This window comes from Solanum stenotomum, chromosome 1 (genome assembly GCF_019186545.1).
Source record: "Solanum stenotomum isolate F172 chromosome 1, ASM1918654v1, whole genome shotgun sequence".
Classification (NCBI taxonomy): domain Eukaryota; kingdom Viridiplantae; phylum Streptophyta; class Magnoliopsida; order Solanales; family Solanaceae; genus Solanum; species Solanum stenotomum.
Window position 1 is genome coordinate 11564718 of NC_064282.1, and position 24388 is coordinate 11589105.

General features: G+C 36.0%; 5 protein-coding genes across 5 annotated transcripts; 3 read left to right on the forward strand and 2 right to left on the reverse strand.

The window, feature by feature from the left end:
- Positions 1–720: 720 nt before the first annotated feature.
- Positions 721–4410, reverse strand: LOC125853494 (alpha-crystallin domain-containing protein 22.3-like). The gene is made up of 4 exons (XM_049533190.1): positions 4172–4410; positions 2290–2708; positions 1333–1610; positions 721–1047 (listed from the first exon to the last, which is right to left on the reverse strand). The coding sequence occupies exons 1-3, from the start codon at positions 4186–4188 to the stop codon at positions 1351–1353; spliced, it is 696 nt and encodes a 231-aa protein (XP_049389147.1). The 5' UTR covers positions 4189–4410; the 3' UTR covers positions 721–1047; positions 1333–1350.
- Positions 4411–6601: 2191 nt separating this feature from the next.
- LOC125874606 (cation/calcium exchanger 5) lies at positions 6602–14242 on the forward strand. Its single transcript, XM_049555524.1, has 2 exons — positions 6602–7558; positions 13058–14242. The coding sequence occupies exons 1-2, from the start codon at positions 6656–6658 to the stop codon at positions 13820–13822; spliced, it is 1668 nt and encodes a 555-aa protein (XP_049411481.1). The 5' UTR covers positions 6602–6655; the 3' UTR covers positions 13823–14242.
- A 207-nt stretch (positions 14243–14449) lies between these two features.
- Positions 14450–16219, reverse strand: LOC125877385 (increased DNA methylation 2). The gene is made up of 2 exons (XM_049558695.1): positions 14915–16219; positions 14450–14814 (listed from the first exon to the last, which is right to left on the reverse strand). The coding sequence occupies exons 1-2, from the start codon at positions 16122–16124 to the stop codon at positions 14576–14578; spliced, it is 1449 nt and encodes a 482-aa protein (XP_049414652.1). The 5' UTR covers positions 16125–16219; the 3' UTR covers positions 14450–14575.
- A 1186-nt stretch (positions 16220–17405) lies between these two features.
- Positions 17406–21304, forward strand: LOC125849339 (signal peptidase complex subunit 3B). The gene is made up of 6 exons (XM_049529414.1): positions 17406–17637; positions 17762–17809; positions 19283–19345; positions 20379–20432; positions 20842–20928; positions 21010–21304. The coding sequence occupies exons 1-6, from the start codon at positions 17512–17514 to the stop codon at positions 21133–21135; spliced, it is 504 nt and encodes a 167-aa protein (XP_049385371.1). The 5' UTR covers positions 17406–17511; the 3' UTR covers positions 21136–21304.
- Positions 21305–21887: 583 nt separating this feature from the next.
- Positions 21888–23324, forward strand: LOC125847166 (gamma conglutin 1-like). Its single transcript, XM_049526852.1, has one exon. It carries the CDS (start codon positions 21888–21890, stop codon positions 23181–23183), a length of 1296 nt encoding a protein of 431 aa, XP_049382809.1. The 3' UTR covers positions 23184–23324.
- The last annotated feature ends 1064 nt before the right edge of the window (positions 23325–24388 follow it).

Sequence of the window (24388 nt, forward strand, 5' to 3'; positions counted from 1 at the left end):
ACATTACGATTATATAGATATATATGTAAATGAGTGGCAGAGATGTAGACAGGTGGTGAAGAGTACACGGTACTACTCAAGTGGATGATCTTGAATTGAATCTTTCATGGCTCAACTACACAACTACTCCTATTAATGGCTCAACTACTATTAGTCCCCAAAAGAATAACCAACCACAAAAAAGAGTGCAGGACACAGCAATTATGACTACATCTCACACACACAGTATATATGATAGAAATTGAAATGTGGTATTTATGATATAGGAATATTTCTGTTTACTGATATTTCTTTGTTTCCCTTCATTGATGAGGTTTTTGATATTTTTGTGATGAGCATTATGTGTCATATTCATATTCAAAGTAGTAGTGTACTTTCTTCTCTATTGGAATGTATACCTAACATTAGATTATTCGTTTAGTACTAGTTTAATTTTCAAGTTGAATTAATGCCTTACTTTCATTTTAATTATAACAAAATATGTATTACTACATTACTATTTACGGACTAAAATTTTATAGAAATTTTAGCATTACCAAGACGCATTATAATACAGTAGAAGAAAATATTTCTAAATAAATCGGTAAAACATTTTCTTCTGTACTAAAACCACTATGTGATAAATTTTCATGACAATTTTCCAAAAAGGTTGCTCCCTGTGAGCAAGTTTCCAATTTGATGCAAACTACAGGATATAATAGTAGCATGGCAAACAAATTAAACAGCAAGGACCAAATACTTGGTCTTCAAATACAAAACAAATCCTTTAGATTGGACAGGCAATGGGGGTAGAGTGCTGAGACAAAGGTGAAATCGCGTGGATAAGCCGATTTCAGAGACGTGGATCCAAACTTTCCATTCTGTAAAAGTAGCCCAGTTTGGTAAGCTATGCCCTTAGCAAGTCTTAACAATGGAAAGAACAAAAAGACATACACACAAAAGAACTAAAGTATGATGCAAAATAAGGCTTAAAGCTGCACAGAGTTCCTGAAATCAACAGCAGCATTGCTCCTAGTCTTCTCAAATTTGGCCTCTCTCTCCTACCATCTACAAGCAAAAAAGAAAATAAGTTTAGGGAGAGACACATTTCTTTAATGGTGACTATGAATGATAATTATTTCAACGTACAAAAATCAAAACAATACAAAGCTCATTCATAGTCCAAAACTAAGCAGAATGATTGTTCATAGATCAAGAAGCAATATGGTTAAATGACATAATCAGTTGTGCTATAATGGCCAATATGGTTAGCATAAGAAAGTGGGGAAGGGCATAGGTACAGCTATTACATGCAATTCCACAGTAAGTACTTTGTACTGAAGAGGTACTTACCAAGCTGAAGATTCTGATCTAAATACCCCTTAAAGGACCTGTTGTCCTTTTTTTCACAACTCCTTCAAAAATCCCGTCAGATCCAAAAACACAATTCAAGTTTTGATGATCAATTGGACCTGGTAGCTGGAATGAAACAGAAAATTCTCCCGGTGGACATAGGTTTTGAGTTTGCATCTTAAAAACCATGTTGTCCCTGCGAACCATGTTCTCTCCAGTCTCGCTCACTCCTTTTATGACGATTGCCCCATTAGGTCCAACATCACAGCGAAACACTCCTGTAACCACATGAACGAGAAGATCTCTTAATCATCAATTGGATTCATATGGATGCAGTTTGAAATTCATTGACCACATAAAAAGAACAGATTAAATGATGGACTACGATCAGTTAGAGGAAACATAGAAAGCCCTTCTGTGGATCAAAACAAGAGCAGCCCAATGTTATAAACAAAAACATGCATTAAAAAAACCAAGGATTTATTGATGTGAGATAATAAAGTTCCACACTTAAAATATAACACATCCACATTAAGCTAAAAAAGCAAGCATTTATTGGAGATGAGGTCTTTACGTCTAAACCTCCTGGTTTTTTTGATATCACTCATTCTTCATGCATTGATTTCATATTCAAGTTTCAGTATGAAATGAAGGGACATATTGAGAAAAAGTAAACCACAGATTTTATCCGAGTAAGGTGGAGTATGCAGCATATTTATCAGCAAGTTATCCCACCGTGTAGTATATGGGGTAACTTATCCCATCACTATGGCAAAAATGATGGGATAAATAATCCAAGGACTACCTGATACCTCAAACCAAGCATGGGATAAAATAATCCTACATTTTATCCCAGAATTATTATACCTTATACCTCACACCAAATGATTCCTAAGAGTTATAAAAAGATTTGATAATTTTCTACTTAAGAAAATCTTACTCATATGTAGAACTTACTTTCATCCCTTGCGACACCGGGGAGTGAAACACGAAATACATAGTCATCCTCGGATTCAGCAATATCAACTGATCCAATAAGTGGTCCAACCTTTCCCAATAAAGCAGATCCAGTCAGTGCAACCCCACCATTAGCATAATTTATGAGATTATCCCACTCCTCTCTGGCTGGACAAGCAGTGAAAAAAATCATTGCAGGCTGACCCCCAGCATGCTGCTGAGAGCTGATATGCTTGGAATCAGCTTCAACTGGGACTGAACCAGTATTAATGTCTGGTGACGCTGAAGTATGATAACTGTATGGTAGAGGAGGGCCAGTATATGGAACACAACTTATGGGGGCCACATTAAGTGGTTCAGGATGCAGCGGAGTTGAACCATTATTTTCACCATGATTCGGCAAAGAAGTCTGAGAAGCTCTGAAATGCACATGAAAAATGCAACATTAGTTTCTATTATGATAATCGCTAGAATAAAAAAAATACTCCTAACTTGACATATAAAAAGTTCGCTCTCCGTAGGACTTAAAACCAATAAAATAAGAGCCTCACTGGAGTAAGCAAATACAGTTCATATGATGCAAAAGTACAAAATGGTTTCTTTACGATTTAAGAAAAAATTACATTTCGTTTTGTGTGCCAGTGGAAGCACGTGCAGGCCAGAGATAGAGAGATCAAAATAGAAGTACCCTCTTAAATGGAAGCATCTCCATGATTGCATATGAAGAATAACTCATTTTCTATTCACAGTCTGTCCTTAGTTCTGTTTTTCTAGCTGAATTATGACAAATCTTTTGGCAGGTCTACACCATTGCTTTTCAAGCTTATACCTGCTGTAGTTCACCTTGGTGTGCTGCTTGGGTGGTTCCCATCTGATAGTCCAAGTGAGGTAATTACTCCCTTTGTGGCAGCCACAAGGACAAAGATTCGCCATAAGCACTAGTTTAGGCTCATGGTTTGACTGGTTTTCAGTTATTAATTTTTCACATGGTCTTTCTTCCCTTATCAATGACAAGTTTGTGTATGTTAGAATTATTAAAAGTATATTGTTACTATTATTTTTTAATTAGACCTTGTTAGATTTTATATGTAGTAAATGTCTAATGCACTATCCAATGTCAGATCTTGTTCTATTAAACAAAATGCATCTTTTCATTCCAGTACCATGTAGGATTAAGAAAATGTACCTTCCGTCCTAGGCAATTTCACTGTGATCAATTAGTTCTAGGCAAAAAGACAATTCATTTTGGTACCTGTTACAAACCTATGGTCTCACTCAACACCAAAAGCTAGCTCATCGACCTCCAATCCCTAAGAGAGCCGATGTGGGACTCAACACCCCGCACACCCAAGACTGGACATCTAGAGCGTAGACTAAATAAGATGGGCACTCAACATTGGGAATAATAATTAAGATGCTTCTCGCTCTAAAACCATGATATGGGAGTACCCTTTCCAAGAGCAGCAAAATACACAGAACAAACCCCAAAAAAAGGACCAACAAACAATGAATCAGCCATACATTCTTCAACTATTTTCACAAATGAAATATTGTCTGAAGAAAAGTGAAAACTCTTCTATACACCTTAATAGCACACAACTATTGACAAGATTTTATCTTTCCAGCATACCCTTAACTGAACTTACTAAAAATTAGCTCTGCACAAACAACTGGGTAGCTGCATTTAAAAGATTTTGACCAGAAAAATGGTTACTTTCAGCATTACGAAAGTGCCCAAAAGCACTCAAAAAAATATGAAAATCAACATCTTCCTTAGGTGTATGCTATATTTTAGGGTTTCTACTCTCACCATATTGTGTAAAATGAAATCTAAACTAAACAGCTATGTAAGATATGAATGAAAAAGGTAGACTACTGATACCTCCAAGGAGATTCCATCAGAAAGTTGTTGAAGAAAAAATTTGAGAAATTCAACTGTGAGGTAGATTCCGGCGATACCCAGATGCAGACAAGCGTCCAACTCTGATGGAGACCTTGGGATATCTGGTAAAAATTTAGCGAGCGGCAAATACCCAAAGATGGAAATTTATTTGAATTTCTTTTCCTCAAGAGTTCTTCTGTACTTTATGTTTTAGGGATTCTGTATTTATAGATTGTTTGAATGCCCTTGCTGACTTTTGTTCTGGTGGACTATATATACAAAATTAATGAATGTATTAGCTCTGTATTAGTAATATTTTTCTAATAGAATCTATCAAATAATTTGAAAAATATGTAACTAGATAATAAGGATGTTTTGCTTTTTTGTATAAGATCTAATATATAGGCAGACATTTAATCATACATTAATTTAAATTCTAATTAGATATTTTTTATTCAAAATTTGAAAATATCTTGCATGTATTTTCAAAAGCTTATTAGATAATTTGAAATTCTGACCTTTAAACTTTTTCAAGTTCTCAAATATTTAGCTTGGATTAACTTTTAAATTCTTGAGACTTCAACTCATAAATATATTTTCGCGACACAACTTTAATTTTTAATATTCTTTATGTGATTTCTTAATTAATTAACATCTTTTGAAGCAGAACTCTTTAATATTTCTCAATTTTATTTTTTTAAAAAAATCTATAACCTAATAATAGAATATGTACATTTCAACCATTCACAAGGAAAAATAATGATTTCTTAAAGGGTTTTTTTTTTAATAATAAGTTTTTGTCATTCATTTAAGTTTTGGTGGATAAAAATAATTTTTGTTGATAAAGATAACATATATTTATTAGTATAAACTTAACCTTTTTTCCTTATCTACCTAAGTTTGGGGAATGAAGTTAATTATACGCAATTTCCTTCTTAAATTTATGTGAAAATATTACTATTGATCAAGCAGTGGCAGATTCAGAATTTTCATTCAGAAAATTTGAAAAATAAAAATATAAACGTGTATATAAGCCAACAAAACAAAATTTCAAAGAACTAATAGTATATAGTTTTAGTGGCGGACCCTTGATTTTTTGGGTTTAAAATCACATTTTTAGCATGTTTTATAAAATAAAAAACTAAAAAAAATGTGAAAAATGGAACTGAAACTTAAAAAAAAAAACTGAAACTGGAAAAGAAAAAAATAAAACACTAGTGAAAAAGGGAACTAAAAAATAAAAAAATAAAATGTTAACGCAAAGATTTGAACCCTTGACGTGAAGTTTAGTTTCCAGGAAACTTGCCACTAGGCTATCTGTTTCTCAATGTCTTTGAGAGGGTTCAATATATATATTACCTTATATATACTGTGTAATTTTTTGTCAGGGTTCGAGTGAACCCCCTGAAACCCACGTGGATCCGCCCTTGTGATCAAGTGGTCAATACCTTTTATCTCCAATCTCGAGGTCATAAATTTGAGTTAACAAAGAGAATAAAGTTGAGGAGCCTACAAGGAGGAAACAAAAAAATAATAATCTTTGATTATTGTTTTCTCACAGGTTAAAAGTATTTTAAATTGTTCACTTATTGTATAGATTTTATATAAATGTTATTTAAAATTGTTTGAAGTACTTATACACATATATTCATAGTTCGAGTTAAGTGTTCAGATCATCATATTCTAAACACCTTCGCATAAATTGCGACAAATAAAAATATAATTTATTTTCATATTATATGAGGAAAATCATATAAACGCACATAATATTCACGAAGTGAACATAATGATAAGATAATCAAATCTATGCAAGGGCATCCTCGAGAAAGAAAGAGGAAACAAGTTAAAGAATCAATTATTTTTTTAACTCGATGACATAGATGAAAAAGCAATGAGAAATAAATATAAATAAAATAATAGAAGAGTCAAGTGTGCAGGCAAATTCATATGAACATTATATTAACTTTTATACTTCAAGTCTTAATTAGAGCTTTTCTATAGACTAACGCCTTAAAATTATAACTTACAAATAATTTATTTACTTCACACATTAGTAAGGTACCATAACACTAATGTACGCCTTTTTAGAACATCTAGCTAATCTTTACTTTACTTAAGCTTTTGTCTAACATATTGATCCAAGAACTCATTCGGAGTTAAAATTTGAGTTCTAAGATACGTTCAATGAATATATAAAATCTTAATTATTTCATTTATTTTACATGTTATCTATTAATATTCAAATTGCTAGTAAATATTTTTAAAAAAATTAAATTAAAATACGTATTCTTGACCTCATAAATTTAACTGTATTATTTTTTAATCTTAGCTTGCAGTATTTTAATTTAATCTCTAAACGGATCTAGTGATCCCGCAGGGCAGAGAAATTATACTCCATTATTGTTAAACAAGAAAACGCGTTTAAAAGGTACACAAAAAAAAGCCAGTCTTGAAAAAGCGCGATCTTCAATATTCTGGAATGGCATGGCCTTCAATTTCTCATGCTTCAACACCACTGTAATCTCACTGATTCTCATCATCACTATCCTCTTCTTCTTCATCGTCCTTCCACTTCCCCAATATTCCCCAAATCCAATTCACAAATCTCCACTAATTCCCCACAGGTTTCTTTTGAATGCCACCATTTTTGAAGAAAAATCCGACCATTTTGTGTGTTCGACCAGCAATTTCACTGACTCCAATGGAATCTTTAACTACTTTTCCTTGCACTATTGTCTCTTCCAAGAAAACCCATTTCTTTCCATCCCATTTTTCGCCCTCTGTGTATTTCTACAGTTCTACATCCTTATCAAGACTGCCCAAGATTACTTTTCTGTTGTGGTTACTAAGCTTTCTACGCATCTTAAACTGTCGCCTTCTATGGGTGCAGTGACCCTTTTGGCTTTAGGTAATGGTGCGCCTGATGTTTTTGCATCTGTGGCTGCAGTTAGGGGAGGTCAAGCCAGGACTGGGTTTGGCGCGATTCTTTCAGCAGGGACTTTTGTCTCTGCTTTTGTTGTTGGGTTCGTGGCGATTTACGCGGCACCTTTTGCTGTTGATCCTGCTCCATTTGTGAGGGATGTGATGTTTTATTTGACTGCTGCTTTGTTCCTTTTTTATGTCTACTTAAGTGCTGAGATTTTCCTCTGGCAAGCTATTGGGTTTGTTGCGTTTTATCTCTTCTTTGTTGGATTTGTATTTTGGATGGACTTGGGGATGGGTGGTGCCAAAGAGAAGGGGGGTAAGTTTGGAGGTGAGGTGGGTTTGGTCAGAAGTGATGAAGTTCATATAGGGATTGTTGAGTTGGATTCTGAAAAAGGCAAAGTTATGGGAACTCTAGAAGATGGAAAGAGGCATACTACAGGTTCATCACACCTTTTTGGAAAGGTATGTCCTAAATCTTGCCTATAGTTCTTGGTTTTCTCTTTTTCTTCATTAAATTAAACACACATATGGAAATGCAAGTTCAGTGAACTATTCATCTTAGCTGGCAATTGTATAGACATTTGATGGATGATTTATTCAGCATCTTGTAACCAAGTTAGGGGGTTAGAATTTCTTAGTTTTGTGGTTTGTGACCTTGTCTGTATGCCTGTTGTGCTCTAATTATCAACAAACCAATTGGTATGAAATTCTTTAAGGAGAACAAGATTGAACATGTGATGGACCAACATAGGGAGCATTTACAAAATACTCTCCAAAGTTCTCACAGAAAGGTTGAAAGTTGTGATAGACAGACTGGTGGACTCACAGCAAATGGCTTTTATAAAAGGGAGACAAATTATGGATGCAGTGTTGATTGCTAATGAAGCTGTAGATTCCAGGATTAAGCAGAAGAAACCTGGCATTCTATGCAAGCTGGACATAGAAAAAGCATATGATCATGTGAATTGGAAGTACCTTCTGAAGATTTTAGAGATGATGGGATTTGGACAAAAATGGTTGAACTGGATCAACTTCTCAATTTCTACAGTTAGCTTCTCTGTTCTGATTAATGGGTCCCCTGCAGGGTTTTTTCAAACTCAAAGAGGACTCAGGCAGGGTGATCCATTGTCCCCTTTCTTGTTCTTAATTACTATGGAGGGGCTGAATAATATGCTCAAGACAGCAAATATGAGAGGATGGGTAAAAGGTTTTGATGTGGCTACAGAAAATACAGAAAGCTTGGAGGTGACACATCTTCAGTATGCAGATGATACACTGATTTTTTGTGGAGCTGAGGAAGACCAACTGAAATACTTAAGGGTGATCCTGGTGCTGTTTGAAGGGGTATCCGGGTTGCACATTAATTGGATTAAAAGTTCTATGTATACTATCAATGAGGTCAACAACATAGACTTGTTAGCTTTAATTCTAGGGGGTGAAGTAGGTACTCTACCTACAACATATTTGGGTATGCCATTGGGAGCAAAATCCAAGTCCTTAGAAATTTGGAATGGTGTGATAGAGAAGTGTGAGAAGAAGCTGGCCAGATGGAAAACTCAGTACTTGTCAAGAGGGGGCAGACTGACCCTCATTAACTCAGTCCTGGATGCTCTCCCAACTTACATGCTGTCTCTATTCCCCATCCCACCAGGGATCACTAAAAGACTAGACAGCATAAGAAGAAAGTTCTTGTGGCAAGGAAACAAAGAGAATAGAGGCTTTCATCTAGTTAAATGGAATGCAGTGACAACTGGAAAGAAGAATGGTGGTCTGGGAATAAAGAATATGGAGCTACATGGCAAAGCACTCTTAATGAAGTGGTTGTGCAAATACTCAAATGAAAACCAAACACTTTGGAGAAGAGTGATAGGTGCCAAATATGAGAATGAAGATAGTTGGATGACTAAGATTGTGACCACACCTTATGGGATCAGTTTATGGAGGTCCATAAGAGCATTATGGGAGGAAGTTAAACCCAAATTCAAGATGAAAGTGGGGAATGGGAACAAGATCAAATTCTGGAAGGATGAATGGCATGAGAAAGGTAACCTGGAAACTCTTTTCCCTGATATTTACAATCTGGCAATGTTCCAACAAAGAACTATTGCAGAACTATGGACACCACAAGGGTGGAATTTCATCTTCAGGAGAGAACCAAATGACTGGGAAGTGATGAGGTTGGCAGAATTCCTCAACTTGGTTGGAAACTTTACTGGACTTAAAGCATATGAGGATATGCTTTGGTGGAAACGCAACAATAGAGAAGAGTTCAAAGTGCATTCAGCTTACAGGCTGATGGATCAATCAAGCCAGCAGAGACCCATCTGGCCCTGGAAACAAATATGGAAGTGTAGAATCCCACACAAAGTCTCATGCTTTATTTGGCTGCTAGCTAAGGAAGCTGCCCTGACTCAGGATAATGTAATGAAAAGGGGGATAACCTTATGCTCTAGGTGTTTCCTATGTGGGGAGACCTTAGAAACTGTAAACCATCTATTTCTACACTGCAAATACACTCGGCAGCTTTGGAGGATTTTCTTGAGTCTTGAAGGCATATCCTGGACTATGCCTAGGAGAGTTACTGAGGCATTGTACAGCTGGGAGGAGGCAGGTGCCCTTGCAAAAGGCAGAACTAGATGGAAAATTATCCCTGCTTCAATATTGCTTCAATATGGTGGGCAATCTGGAAAGAAAGGAATTCCAGATGTTTTGAAGACATAGAAAATAGTGTGCAGGATGTTAAACTAAACTGCATTTTGTTGTTATGTTTTAATTATACTCAAATGACACTGCCTCTATAGTTGATGTTTTAGACTCAATATAGAATAGAGTAGGAGTGTCTAGAGTGCATCTGTATATAAGGTTTGAGTACAACCCATGTACTTTTGTGATATAATACATCGTTACCATTTTCAAAAAAAAAAACATGTGATGGACCAAAAAGACAAAAGAATAAAATGAGAAATTGATGCAAGAGATAAAGGGCTACTAGGTTTGTTGTCATTCCTCCTGTGTAGGAACTATTTGATTCTGTTGTGCATTGCTGTGAAATATTTGTAACCCCTTTGAATTATCAAGATCAAACTGCAACCTTGTACTAGCTCCAAAGTCTTGACAGAGGAAATGTTTGGTGAGTTAGAGTCTTGTATTATCAACATGACATAATCACATAAACAATCCATCCTATTACATAGCACTAAGAAAAAAAACAGTACTTTATGTTGATTTATGTTACTTCACAAACTTCGTGGTATATGCTGCCCTCTAGAATTTTGAAGCACATCTGATACACAGTGCGGATGATTGCTGAAAACTGCCCCCACATTCTGTGCCATAAGTTATATCTTCTCCTAGAAGTATTCTCTTTGGGAATTAACAATGCTGAACGTCGGTTGTGTTGACCATAATGGTCTTGACAAACAATGGTGCAAAGCTAACTGACTAGATGCTTCTAGCACCCTCAAAAGCAAACCATCTGAGAATGACAGCTTTTTCAAGGTTCAGAATGATTAAGTCGGGAAACTCAGCAATGACTGTAGCAGGTGGTTGCAAATTTTGGAACTAGGGAAATTATCTAAATAATATTTGAGTGTTAGTGTTGAATTATGCATCAAAACCAGCTTTGGCTTCAGTTCTGTATTATTTCTTCAATCTTGGAGTGTACCAAGCCAGGATGTAACCGCCGATTAAGTAAGATAATTGAATAGAGTCATGATGGAGATAGGGTTAAGGCAGAGCTATTCGTCGTTGACTAGAAATAATCATCCAGCATTCTGGTTAGTCTTATCCTGCATCTTATGATGACATGTATAGATGATTTTCCTTCCTTATGTGTTTCTCGAACTTCCACTATTCATGCAGACAAGCAATTTTTTTTTTTTTTGATAACCGAGAAATCCGTCTGTGACCTGCCCTTTGGACCAATCACAGCCTTCTAAACTCGGTGGATAATGGGCCCGCCCCTCTACCCTTCTCCACTTAAATACCAGGCTTCGCTTTGCATGGTGTGGGGATTGAACCTGCGACCTAAGCCACAAATCCTCCACCTTTTGCCACTTGAGCTAGGCCTTGGGGAAGCAAATTTTTACTCCTTCCGTTCCCTGTTATTTGTCCATTTTGCATTCTGCATTCCCTTTAAGAAATCATTAAGTAAGTGTTTATTTAACTAAATTATCCTTATAAATGGTACTTTGAAAATTTAAATTGGCTAGTAATACTTCAATTAGTTTGGCTAACGGTTACTTAATGATGAGAGTAAAAATGGAAAAAAATAATTGATTCTCTCTTGCTTTTGCCTAAGTGGACAAGTAAAAGGGAAAATTTACTTTTGGTAGATTGGACAAGTAAAAGGGAACAGAGGGAGTCCTAGATACTTGAATGGTAAGTTGGAGGATTTTGGGGTCTAAATCTTTCCCTATTTAGTAATTTCAGAATATATGGAAAGTGATTTTTCTTGTTGATGCATACAACAACATATGCCGTGAATAGTTGGGCATCTAGTGCTTAAATATCCTTTCAGTACAGAACTCAAAAGACTCTGTAACAGATAACATCAAATAACAAAAATGCTCCCAAGCACTTTTCGCTAGGTGGCTTCTAGAGATCCCTTCTGGGTGTCTAGAGCCCCTTCTCTGGTGGTTCTCTGCCATTGGAATCTCTTCCTTTTCTTGCCTTTTCTTTCAGGTAGCATTTAGAACATTGTGAACAGGTTACATTTCAGATGGAATCTTATGATCTACCAAAATCAATATCTGCTTCAGAGGTATTGTTTGAGTGGGTGGAGAGTACCATGATGTCTATCAGGCATATGATATTGAGCAGGGAGCTTTACTTTGGTTATGCAAAAGATTAAAAGAGGCTTCTGAAAGCAGGGGGGAGAACTTCAAATCACGGAGATGCAGAGACATTTCGACATATATTTATTGCTCCCTGAAGTTCAATAAGTACCGTCAATTTATTTCTGTTATCCCACTGAAGGGAGTAGATCAGTAATTATTATTCCAGAAAATGCATTTAACGAGGGATGGGGAAATCTAGTAATAAAAGTGGAGAACTTCATTGAGAGAAAAGTAGAGAAGCAAGGGGAATTTATTACAAAAAGGGAATTAAATCTCTATACAATCATTGGGAAAGGGGGATTACGAGGGAGCTCTTCATAACAATAATGTAGCCTGAGTACGCCTTAAATGGTGCAGTCCCCAAAGTGACACTGGCCACTACATAGATGGATGTCAAAATCTGGAATAAACTGCATGTCCATGCTTTTCGAGTGCAAGGAAAGAAATGAATAAGGGGCAAGCAACTGACAAACAGATGAGCATGCCTAAGAAGTTGGATTGCACTCTTGGTGGAAGTTATTTTTATATTAAGCCATAAAAATTATGATGACCATAACATTTCTCATTGCTCTAAACTCTAAATTGATAAATGTAGTATCCTACATACCAACTATCTTTTGATGAGTGTGTTTTATGTGAGAATATATTCTCAGCTTTCTACTTACACCATGGAACTCTAGTATTGCGTGCTTTTGAAGTCTTTAGGTGCTTCTTGAGATCCCCTGCATACTGACCAATTTATCTGCAAGCATGCCTATTTTAGGTACAGATATGAGATATTTGATCATCTGGGTTCTAGCTAGTTGTTTCTCATGGGGAGTTCTAGTCAAGGAGATTCTTTTCTCCATTGGTTCAGATGTATCTTGCATTTTGCTTGGTTATCTATGTTAACTTCTGTATTTCAGCTATATTTTTAAAGAAAAGTTCTTATCGAAGCCAGTTGCTTCTGCTTCTTTTTGCAATCCATGTTGTTGACTAGATCATTCATGAAGAATCCATCTGGCACACTCAAAATCCATTTTTTTGTTTTATGAATTTTGATGGTGTTCACAGCATCTCAGTTTGTAGTCTGTAGCTATTTTAATATTTTCATTTTGACATTTTAATTTTTCTTTATCGACAGGTCTCAGTTATCTGGAAACTTCCTGTCTCGATGTTCCTTAGGCTCACTATACCACGGACTGCACCTTCTGAATGGAGTAGATTCTATTTATCTGCCAACATTGCTCTCTGCCCCCTCCTACTTCTGTTTTCCTGCAAATCTTTCGTGCCATTAAATCATCCAATCTCTTTCCTACTCTCAGACACCCATTTGCCTCTTTGGTTCATCGTACTCTGTGCTACTTGTTCGTTGGCTATTCTACATTTCATTGTTGAAAAGGAGGCCCCTAAAACTGAGCAAATGCCTGCAGTTGTTATAGCATTTGTGATGAGTGTATTTTGGATCTCCACAGTTGCTGGGGAACTTCTCAACTGTCTTGCAGTTCTAGGAGAGCTCCTGAAACTGCCTGCTGCCTTTCTTGGTTTAACGGTGCTTGCATGGGGAAACTCAGTCGGTGATCTTGTTGCAGATGTTGCTGTTGCAAAGGCTGGCCAGCCGGCGATGGCCATGGCTGGATGTTTTGCTGGGCCAATGTTTAACATGCTTTTTGGGCTTGGAACTGCTTTGGTTATGCAGACAGCAAATGTATATCCAGAAGCTTATGAGCTTCATCTCCACGTGAGTATCGTGGTTGCTTTTGTTTTCTTGCTATTGAGCTTGATGGGATCTTTGCTTTTAGTGACTTGGAATAGGTTCCGGGTGCCAAGATTCTGGGGATTTTGCCTAGTAGGACTCTATGTTGTTTTCATGGTAATAAGCCTGATCATTGCCACGTTCTCTGCCTGAGTTTTGGAGAGACGGAAGTGTTGAAAAGTCGCCACATATAAGACGTAGAGCAATAACAGTTGATTCATCCATCACTGGTCTGGAACCATGTGGGGGCTGCTAAACTCTTGAAGATGAAGTAGGTGGCAGTTATTAGAAGTGCGCCTTTACCACAAATATCTAGGAAATGGTTATGTTGATAGCCATCATTCACTAACCAGTTAGAGATTCTATTGGCTGCCATTCAAGAACAAAATAATTCATTTTTTTCAGTTCATTGTGGAGTGAGTAAAGTGAGTTGGAAAGCATTATCCCCTAGTTGTATAGAAAATTTCTGGTCAACAAGAAGTTTCATGTAAGCCAGTAATTTTTTTCTTGTGAAATTGAACAGAATTTTAGAGTAAAATGCTTAACTTCGTATTTATGCAGAATTACTCGAATCATATCATATTCTTAAAAGCTTTCTCATTGTTGGATACTGAATTTGAATGAAAAATAATCTGTCATTCAAATTCAGATGGATCGATAGTTCCTTTGTAAGCGCTTGTTAATTAGCAGATTTCGTTATTTTGAGCATAGGGAAATCCATTTTCGTCTCTTTTGAGTCTGCTCTTACAAAAATGTTAATGAGAAATCGAAATTACTTGTAATTGAACAGGTAAGGTGGCTGCATTCACACCAAATTACTACTATCATAGACATGAGCTAGGTTGCAATTTGTACAGGTACTAACTACCTAATTTACAAGACACTAATTTACCTATTCTATTGAGATTATGTTTCTGCTTTCAATACGATTCCCTCGAGAATTCCATCAGTGCCAAAAATACCAGAAAATTCTTGAGGGTCAACTGGGCCTGGCAGCTTGAAAGAGATGGTGAAATCTCCTGTTGGACATAGGTTTTGAGTTTGCATCTCGAATACTTGAGAGTACTTGTGGACTGTCCTATCACCAGTTGTCATTCCCTTAATCAACACTTTACCATCAATCTCCACTTCACAAGTAAATTCTCCTGCGTTAACCATAATTTTTTAACAAATTAGTCCTGATAGCAAATCCAAAAGCATCAGAAGAATGCAGTACAATTAAGTAGTGATAGAACCGTAACTTACTTTCATCTCTCTTTACTCCAGGGAGCGATACACGGAACAAGTAAGCATCCTCGCTTTCTCCTACATCCAAGAGCCCGAGAACTGGTCCTATCTTACCCTTTGCTGCACTCCCAGCCACTGCAAATCCACTTTTAGTAGCAGCAACAATGTTACTTAGCTCCTCCTCAGAAGGGCGAGAAGGAAGGAAGACAATACTAAGCTCTAAGTCCTCAGAGTTGGTGTGCTTTGATGATGGACCCATAGACTCTTCCGCCAGAGGACTGACATCCTTAAAGAGACTACTAAAAGGAGTACCATCAGATTTTGTAGAGCTATCTGGTGGTGCATCAGTAAACTGGCCGACACCATCATTCTTCAAGAGACTTCTACAAAGTGAAGTGTCAAATTGTCCATTGCAATGAGGTGGCATATTACTACATGAACCATCACAAGCATCCTTCAAGAGACTACTAAAAGGTCTAGTGTCAGATTGTCCATTGCTATCAGGTGGAACATCATTAAATGGTTCATCACAAGCATCCTTCAAAAGACTAGTAAAAGACATATTGTCAAGTGGTAAATCATTAAATGGTTCAGTACATGAAGGCGTCTCCTTATATGGTAGGCTACTAGCAGCTAATGATGCATATTGGAGGATATCATCGGGATTGGACATCTCCGTTTTTCGAATATTACTTAGAGCTTCGTAATCAACATCGGCTTGTGATTTTGTGCAATCTTTGTCCATGATCAGATGTTCTAGACCAGTGAGCTTCTTGAACCTCTTAACACTATCTGGTTCAATATAACTGGTATCAGGGTCATTGATGAACACAATGTTTGCAATAACATTATACACATCACAGCATAAATGGGGATGCAGGCTGGGAGGAAATAGATCACAAAACCGAGGATAAGTTGCTGGTTGTTTGCGGTAAAGAGTAGGAAGCTTTCCATGAAAGTACTGATGCAGCCACGGTTGTGCCAGGACAACAGACCGATCTGCCTTTCTCAGTGAATGATAGTAAACCCTTTCTACTTCTATGGTTCTTAGGCATGAACCAGCTAGTTGATTGGAACTGTATGGAGGTAGGCCTAGACTTTTTCTTTGCAAAACTGACCTTTTGGGATATTCAACCAGGAGATCTGGTCCAAAGTAGGTTCCAATGATAAAGTAAAGGAGGAAAAACTGATCATCCGTTGGAACCAATCCAGTGAAGTTGTTGTCCATGCTCGATGGAAAGAGTAAGAACTCTGTGATTAATCTGTTTCAGATGAAATGAAACAGATAAAAATACTGCACTCTAGACTTTACCTTAGGTTAAAAACTCGGTTGAAACATATAAAATGAAGACAGTAAGTAGTGAAAAAATGTAAACATAAGCAATAGAGGTTGTTTACCCAAGATTCTGTAAACATACGCAATAGAGGACGACAAAGACACACAAAGGATTAGTAATTTAGATTCTGTAAGTTATCCATGAGGATATTTTTGTACATAAATGCACCAGAGCATACTTGCATTTTCCAATAATATAGTTTAGGCTGCCTATCTGTTTTGACACCAGAGTAAAAAGATGAACAGAGATAACTTAAAATTGCTTCACTAGACTGGATTTAAGCAAAATTTAGAACAATTTCGACACTAGATCAACAAATTGGCAAGTGACAGTGTAGGTTTACTATGCAAAATCCACATGCAACAACTCATTGATGATTCTTACATGCAAGAACACTTAAAAACATGATAGTACAAATCCAAAATCAGAGAAAAATTGACAAAAAAAAAAAAAAGACACCAATTTGAAGTGTAAAATTAGGGATGTTATTAAACTAGGATATACAAAATGTAAAATACAACTCTATGTTTTTCCTAAAATGAGAAATCAATAAGTGAAGTGTAGAAAGCATACCACAATGAGTTCTCCTTCTCCAGAGTGTAAGTTGAACTGCTATGTCTATTTGCTAGTGCCACAAAGAAAGCAACGAGTTTTTTCAGAAATCAGTCATCCCAATCAGTGCCACGCGTCCTTTATTTCGTTATGCAATATATACGGTAAATAAAATAGGGAAAAAAGACAAATATTTCTCGAACTGAACTATCGTAAATGGCATGCAGATATCTTTCATCATGCTTTTGAGATATTAATGCTTTCGCCGTCCAAAAACTAGAACATATATACCCTTTATACTAATGGACATACACGTCTCACAATCTTATCCACCGACCCGATATTTATTAAATATCGGTGCGACGGATAAGATTGCACCATGTGACCCTATTTAGTCTTCCGTTAAAATGAATGACATATATGCTTTAATTTTTAGATAGCAGGAACATCAATGTCCCAAAAATAGTTCGAGGTTATATTTCTGTTTTTCTCAATAAACTAATATAAGATGAGTATTGACATGTTCTATCAAATATTAAGTTGACAACTCAGCACAAATAGGTAAAAACATTAAATTTCAGACCCAAAAAAAAAGAGAGGAAGAAGGGTAAAAACAAGATTTGACTAGAGCAGGCGTCTAAGTCTTAACTCTTAAGCGTTAAAAGCCCCTTTTTCCATATTCCATATTCTCAGAAGACCAAAAATTGAAGAAAATCGGGAGCAAAGATGCATTCATTTGGGTACAGAGCTAATGCTTTGTTAACATTGGCAATCACCATTCTTGCGTTTATGTGTGGAATAGCTTCTTTCTCCGACAATTTCAATACTCCGATTCCTACAACTGAAGTTCAAGTATACCCACCTCCTTAAAAACCCTACTTGAATTCATGTTTTCCTTTTCTTAACTTTGTCGATTGTAATTAGATCTGTTGATTTTGTAAATGACCCATGTCTTTGATCGCTTGATTTTCTGCAGGTTTTGAATATCAATTGGTTCCAGAAGAAACCTGATGGGGACGATGAGGTATTTTCGTTGACGAAAGATTTGTATCTGTCGATTTTGATGAAGGGTTTTTCTGGGTTTTTAGTTTCTGGTTAATTTTTGTTGAATTTGGTATCTGAGATTGGGAATTGGGGCAAAAAACTGGTTGAACTATGATGGGTTGACCTTTCTTTTTTCTAATAATTTCTATTTTCAAATTCTTGAATATGGGTATTGCTGGATTCTTTGAGGAATCAGGAATCTATGTGATCTATGTGCATTCTTGGTAAAATTTGTCTGTTTTTTCATTTGAGAATGGAAAAATCTTGAGATTTTCTGTTTTGAGATAATATAACTATAAAACGGTTCAATTTCAATAACTAGTTTGATGCATATATGTATGAACATTCTTTTGTACTATCAGTTGTATTCTCTCCATTGTATACCCTCTCTATCTCTTTTCTTTTGTTCAATTTCAATTTCAATTTAGGAGATACTCCTAGTTAGGCATGAGTATCAACCTAAATATTAGGTGTTTATATTATATATAAATATTTTTGTATGTATTTATATATCAATATTTGAAAATTGTAAATTGTTTAGTCTGATTTAAAACTAACTTGTGAAAAATAATGATGAATTGTTAGTTAAGGTTTGAACTAATTTTCTCTAAACCCCCATGATATCACATTGTTCTTGAAAATACTAATAAAAGTTATGAGTTATGACTTTCTTCACCACTCAAACTCACAGGGATCAAACATGGTCACCGTGTAAACCCAACAAAAAACAAAGGTTTTCGAATGAAGCTTTGATATAATATTCCATACAGATGGTGCATTAAATGATATGGCAGCGGAAAAGAATCAACGAATTCCTCGATGAAGTCACAAGTAAATTGGACAGCATTCATTAGATAAAGACAACCAAATAAAACAGTCATACTATTAAAAAGGAACTAAGTCAGCTAACTCCTTAGAGATCCTCTTCTTCTTCTGAGTTCTTTGAGTGCCCTGAGGCATTCAACTAAATCTGCAGTTCCAGATTGTAAAGATAAAGCTATTATATGTAGTACTATTAACAAATTCCCAATTTCTTAGAATAATCTATTGGTTTTTTGGTCTATCCTAAATGTTAGAATTGCCCGTAAGTTTCCAATATTAACTTCAACAATAGAGTGGTAACTAAGCTTACTCTTAGAGCGAAAGGACCACAGGCAACTTTTGAGTAAAACTCTGGAGAAAAAACAATCTTTTATTAGTATTTTCATGAATATCTATGTGCATAAAAAAACAATCTTATGTTTTTTTAGATCTGTTGATCATTGAAATATCATCAAATAATATGCTAGCACATTATATTGCCTAAGGTGTCAGTTTATTTTCTTTATCTTGTTGATCTACATGAACTTGGTAGCTGCTCTTGTGTTAAGATTTCTAGTTACCATCGTTGATTAAGTGGTTATATGAACTTAATTTTTGAAAGAATATCATGTATACTTTTCCTTTTATGCAGGTCAGTTTGACCTTGAACATATCGGCAGATTTACAGTCATTGTTCACGTGGAATACGAAGCAGGTTTACTGTCTACTTTATTTGCACCATAGTTTTGATTTCACTCTTTTAACCCTATTAGTTGGGTCTGATTTTCTTTTATGTAGAGCAAGTATGAAGGTGTGGATGTATCGATGTGTATACATCTTATTCTCAATTAAGCTAATCTCTAGGACATAATATATGTATACTTTTCATCCCTGTTCTAAAACACTGGAGTTCACTAGAGTGGAGAGGAGAGGTGGTCATAATAGATGTTGATGCCACGGTCAACGCTCTGGATTACAGGATGTGGAAATTGGAAAATAGAATGTAATACACAAATTTACCAAGCTGTTAGTGACTATATAAAGCAGTGTCAGATAGTTAAATTTATGCCTTCTTGTATAATTGGTTGAAGTTTGCCCAGTAAGTCCAATGACTTGGTGCAGTATTTCCTCTTTCACCTTTTCTTTTTAGTGAAAATTAAGATGAACTTGAAATGATTTCTGTTGCAGTGCTTGTGAGAAAGCTGGTTGTATTTAGTTCCCTCCCTTTTTATTTTCCTTGAGAATTTGGAGGACGGGATTCAGAGTGTCTTACAGCTTCAATATACCATATATTGAAATTCTGTCACCTAACATGTGTAACAAGAGACTGGTTCGAAACCCACTAGGTGCAAACAATTTCTAAGGGCCATCGGACTGGGTAAAACCTGAATTAACCGTGGTGCACTTGCGGGAAACTCCTTGCCGAGGGCCTGTGCACCCCCGGGATTAGTCGGGGCTCAAAGAGACTCGGACACCCGGTGCAAATCAAAAAAAAAAAAAAAACATGTGTAACAAGAGACTGGAATAGTTCAAATAGAACAAGACTACGTGCAATAAGTTCAAGAGACTGGAATAGTTCAAATAGAACAAGACTACGTGCAATAAGTTTCCTAGATGTTTGAATTCAAAGTTTTGTAGTTTTAACTTCAAACTCTTTAAGAGATATGTTGATCGGTCAGATCTCTGTTGGTTGGATTACCTTTACAGTTGTAGCAATTGTGCAATTCTAATTATGTTAAAATTTGCAGGTGTTTGTATTTTTGGCAGCTGAGTATGAAACTCCAAAGAACGCTCTAAATCAGGTCTATCTTCCATTGGTTGAGAACTGCATATAATTAATATCTTCCTTGTATTACATTTACTAGTTAGATCTTATTTGAGGCTCGTGTCGTTGTCTGATAAATGTATTGCAACTGAAAGTAAGGCTTAGCAGTATGTAACGACATATCTACCCTTTGCTTCTCCTTGTAAATTAACAGTCCTGTACTTTGTTGTCAGTGCTAGGATTTTCCTGTAAGTATGAGTATATGCTTAGTGAAACCTCGTGGGGCTGTCTTCTCCTAATTTGAGGAGCTGGCTGTAGAAGCTCCAAGGATATGTCAACTCATTAATTTTTTAGCACCTGCTTGAGAATTTGTTTTGTATTTTGTTTTCCTACCAGATGAGAGTTTGGTTTGATTCCTTCTACTGACATGATTGTTTTACTAACAGATATCTTTGTGGGATGGTATTATTCCCACCAAGGAACATGCAAAATTTTTGATTCACACCACAAACAAGTATCGGTTTGTTGATCAGGTTAGTTTCTGAAGCATTTTGCTTTATTCTGCTTTCTTCTTCATCTCATGATTTTCACAAGTACCTTATTCCTTGTTGTAGGGAAGCAACCTCCGTGGTAAAGCTTTTAATCTAACATTGCATTGGCACGTTATGCCAAAGACAGGGAAAATGTCCGCGAACAAACTAGTGATGACTGGTTACCGCTTGCCAGAGACATACAGATGATGAATTTTTTCCTCGGTGCAATTTATCTGTAACTTTAGCCTCCACTGATAGGAAGGGGAAAATGTGCTTAAATGAGATGATGAGATGAATAGGATAATTTTGTCCCGGATAATGTCAGAATTGCTGTTTATCGGCCTCAAATTATAATATTGGTACTTTAGACCTTTGATATCTGCCGTTCTTTTTTGATTGTTTTGTGTGACTAAAACCACTATTATTTCCTTTCTTCTCCCGGTAGGAGATCTATAGTAGGCATTTGAACAATATTGGAACGAAGTTTTTGAAGTTGAAACTGAAAAAAACTTGTGGAACGAGATAGCTAATAGTGAAGTTTTGTGTGGATGTCTCATCAGTAGAAAATGTAATAAGTGAAAAGGAGACTTTTTACTGTTAAGGAAGGGAAGATGTGATAAGGTTATGATGAATCAGTTGGAGGTCATTGAGAAGGATCAAACAAAATAACAATGACAACACTATACGGGTTTTGCGGAAATACTTGTAAAGCAACTCACAGAGTGAATTGTCTTGTAACATGCTAAACTGAGCTTGTTTACAGGATCCCCTGTTTAGCGTCATTGATTTAAAGAGAGACAAAAGCAAGCCTGACATCCATTAAAAATGACAAAATAGCTCAAATATTGTCTCTATCCATAACTGAAGATAAACTACAGACCCTTCCCACACTATATATGTGTTTGTTCATCACCATAGAAGGTAATAACAACTTCTCTTTTTCTAATCAGTCTCTTAATATGGCATCATCAATCTTTAACTTTCTTCTTACTTTCTTGGCACTCTCAAGTCTTGTATTCCTATCACAATCACAAGTTACTAGTGCTCCCTTCAAACCTGACGGCCTTGCTTTGCCGGTCTTTAAGGATTCTGCCACAGGTCTTCACATAGCCAACATCACGAAAAGAACTCCCCAGCAATCAATCCCATTGCTTATTGACTTGAATGGCAAGTTCTTATGGTTGAATTGCGAAAAAAATTACCTCTCATCAACCTATTTAGCCCCCTTTTGTCACTCAACTCAATGTTCTCGTTTTGGTTGCAATTCGTGCAACAAATGCTTTTCCACTACACCTAGGCCTGGTTGCCATAACAACACTTGTGCTGTTACAACAACAAACCCTTTAACTAGCCAAACTGCAACCAGCGAAGTTGCTCAGGATTCTCTCTCAATTCAATCCATTACTCAATCTGGTTCAAATTTTGGTCCTATAGTTACTATTCGCCACTTTCTTTTTGCTTGTTCACCATCATCTTTGTTACAAGGTCCTTTTCCTAATAATGTCCAAGGAGTAGCTGGATTAGCTCATGGTTCAGTCTCTCTCCCAATTCAATTTGCCTCTCATTTCGGATTCCCTCGTCAATTCTCCTTGTGCTTGCCCTCTTCCACACAAAAAAATGGTGCAATCTTTTTTGGGAGTAGTGGATTGAATGGAACACAAAGAGGTAACTTAACCTACACGCCAATAATCATCGGTTCACAAGGCGAATATTTCATTCCAGTGAGGTCAATTCTCGTAAACAACAAGCCTGTCCCATTGAACCATTCATCTTTAATCTCAACAAGGACTAGAAACTTTGGTGGCGCGATGATTAGTACTACAGCACCTTACACAGCTCTTGAACACAGCATTTTCACAACTTTCACTCAGTTTTTCGCGAACCAATCCTCTAGGATATCTCAAGTGGATCCAATATCACCATTCGGATTATGTTTCAATTCCAATGTCTCTTCGAGCACAAATGTTCCAAACATTGATTTTGTGATGCAGAACAAAAATGTTACATGGACTATTGTTGGAACAAATTCGGTAGTTGAAGCACGACCAGGTGTGTCATGCTTGGCGTTTGTTGATGGAGGACAAAATCCAAAGGCTCCAATTGTGATAGGGGTGCATCAATTGGAAGATAATTTTGTTGAGTTTGATTTGGTCAGGTCGAGATTGGGTGTGAGCTCTTCGTTATTGTCACGTAACACTAGTTGTTCTAACTTCAATTTCACCTCCAAATCGTCTTTCGTTAATGAAATGGAGTGAAGATTGAAGAAAAGTTTAATTTCCTCAAGTATGACTCTATCTATGTTCTTGTGATATAGTTTAAGGTCTATGTAATTTTAGTTTAAGTTACTTTTGTTTGTTTTTTCGTCTTAAGATGCAAGTGTACTAGTTTTGAGTAAGGAGTGTTGTTGATTTCAATTTTATGTCACATATATAAACACACAAAAAATATATATCCCTTTTTGTTTCTCTAGCTAGTTTTAACACATGTATAATATATATATATATATATATATATATTAGTTAGTGATTATAAATATTTTTTGATCGAGCAATTAACTTGTGTAACTTTTTCAGTACACAGAGAATTAACCACAACAAGATATTAATGCAACGGGAATATTGAACCATATCGCCATATATTCTATGATTGAGCTTAGGGTGTTATTTTAGAACTTCAATATTATTTATTTATTTTATTCTATTCCATTTGATAATAATGTTGTATTTTTTGTGTTAATCAATTGGTAGTATGGATATAATTACTTAACTATCAAACCTAAAGAATTATTATTTGTATATTAGTAGCTAATTAAGCGCTTAATCATGGCGTTGTGCTAATATATGCAACTTACTCTTTTAGGACTTAAAACCCTTTTCTCTTATATCTGTAGCTCCTTGTTTTTTTAGACAAAAGGGAGATATTTTATACTCCATAGTTACGTACTTAACATTACATTATCACTATTAGTACTTGCGATTACAGATAGGTTACCAAAACAAGCTAACTTATTACATGTAGATCATACTACTATTTTAGGAGATGATACTCCATCTTGATATGCCTTTAGTTTCTTCTTTGCTACATCTGGTGGAGTTAGTAGGATAAGTGAATTAGTGGTCTGTGTTAGCTTGGAACCTAATTTGGACAAAATGTCGGCTACCTTGTTCCCTTAATGGAAGCTATGGCGGACCAATGAATTCCTCGATTTCTTCAAATTTGACTTGCAGGACCAAATAGTAGAACTGTAAGTTTGATGTATATTCTCCAAGAGTTCTATGGTTCCGATAGAATCAGTTTCAATTTGAAGATCAACAGTAGCATTATGATTGCTAGGGGAATGAAGTTCATTTGCATCCAAAACTAGAATTTGAAAGGTGCAATGTTTTATACTCTAGGACTATATAAGTGTTTTGGTTTGTTGTAATTGGAAGGTATGATATGTAGCTCCAAAATGTGTTGA

Excerpts from the sequence above, each read along its gene's own strand:
- LOC125853494 (XM_049533190.1), bottom strand. Across the intron at positions 1,611-2,289 it reads CGGTGTCGCAAGGGATGAAA|GAGTGTTTCGCTGTGATGTT; the intron begins GTAAGTTCTACA and ends ATGTGGTTACAG.
- LOC125874606 (XM_049555524.1), top strand. The coding sequence starts at position 6,656 with ATGGCCTTCAATTTCTCATGCTTCAACACCACTGTAATCTCACTGATT. Across the intron at positions 7,559-13,057 it reads CATCACACCTTTTTGGAAAG|GTCTCAGTTATCTGGAAACT; the intron begins GTATGTCCTAAA and ends CTTTATCGACAG.
- LOC125877385 (XM_049558695.1), bottom strand. The coding sequence starts at position 16,124 with ATGGACAACAACTTCACTGGATTGGTTCCAACGGATGATCAGTTTTTC. Across the intron at positions 14,815-14,914 it reads TGGAGTAAAGAGAGATGAAA|GAGAATTTACTTGTGAAGTG; the intron begins GTAAGTTACGGT and ends TGGTTAACGCAG.
- LOC125849339 (XM_049529414.1), top strand. The coding sequence starts at position 17,512 with ATGCATTCATTTGGGTACAGAGCTAATGCTTTGTTAACATTGGCAATC. Across the intron at positions 17,810-19,282 it reads AACCTGATGGGGACGATGAG|GTCAGTTTGACCTTGAACAT; the intron begins GTATTTTCGTTG and ends CCTTTTATGCAG. Across the intron at positions 20,433-20,841 it reads CAAAGAACGCTCTAAATCAG|ATATCTTTGTGGGATGGTAT; the intron begins GTCTATCTTCCA and ends TTTTACTAACAG.
- LOC125847166 (XM_049526852.1), top strand. The coding sequence starts at position 21,888 with ATGGCATCATCAATCTTTAACTTTCTTCTTACTTTCTTGGCACTCTCA.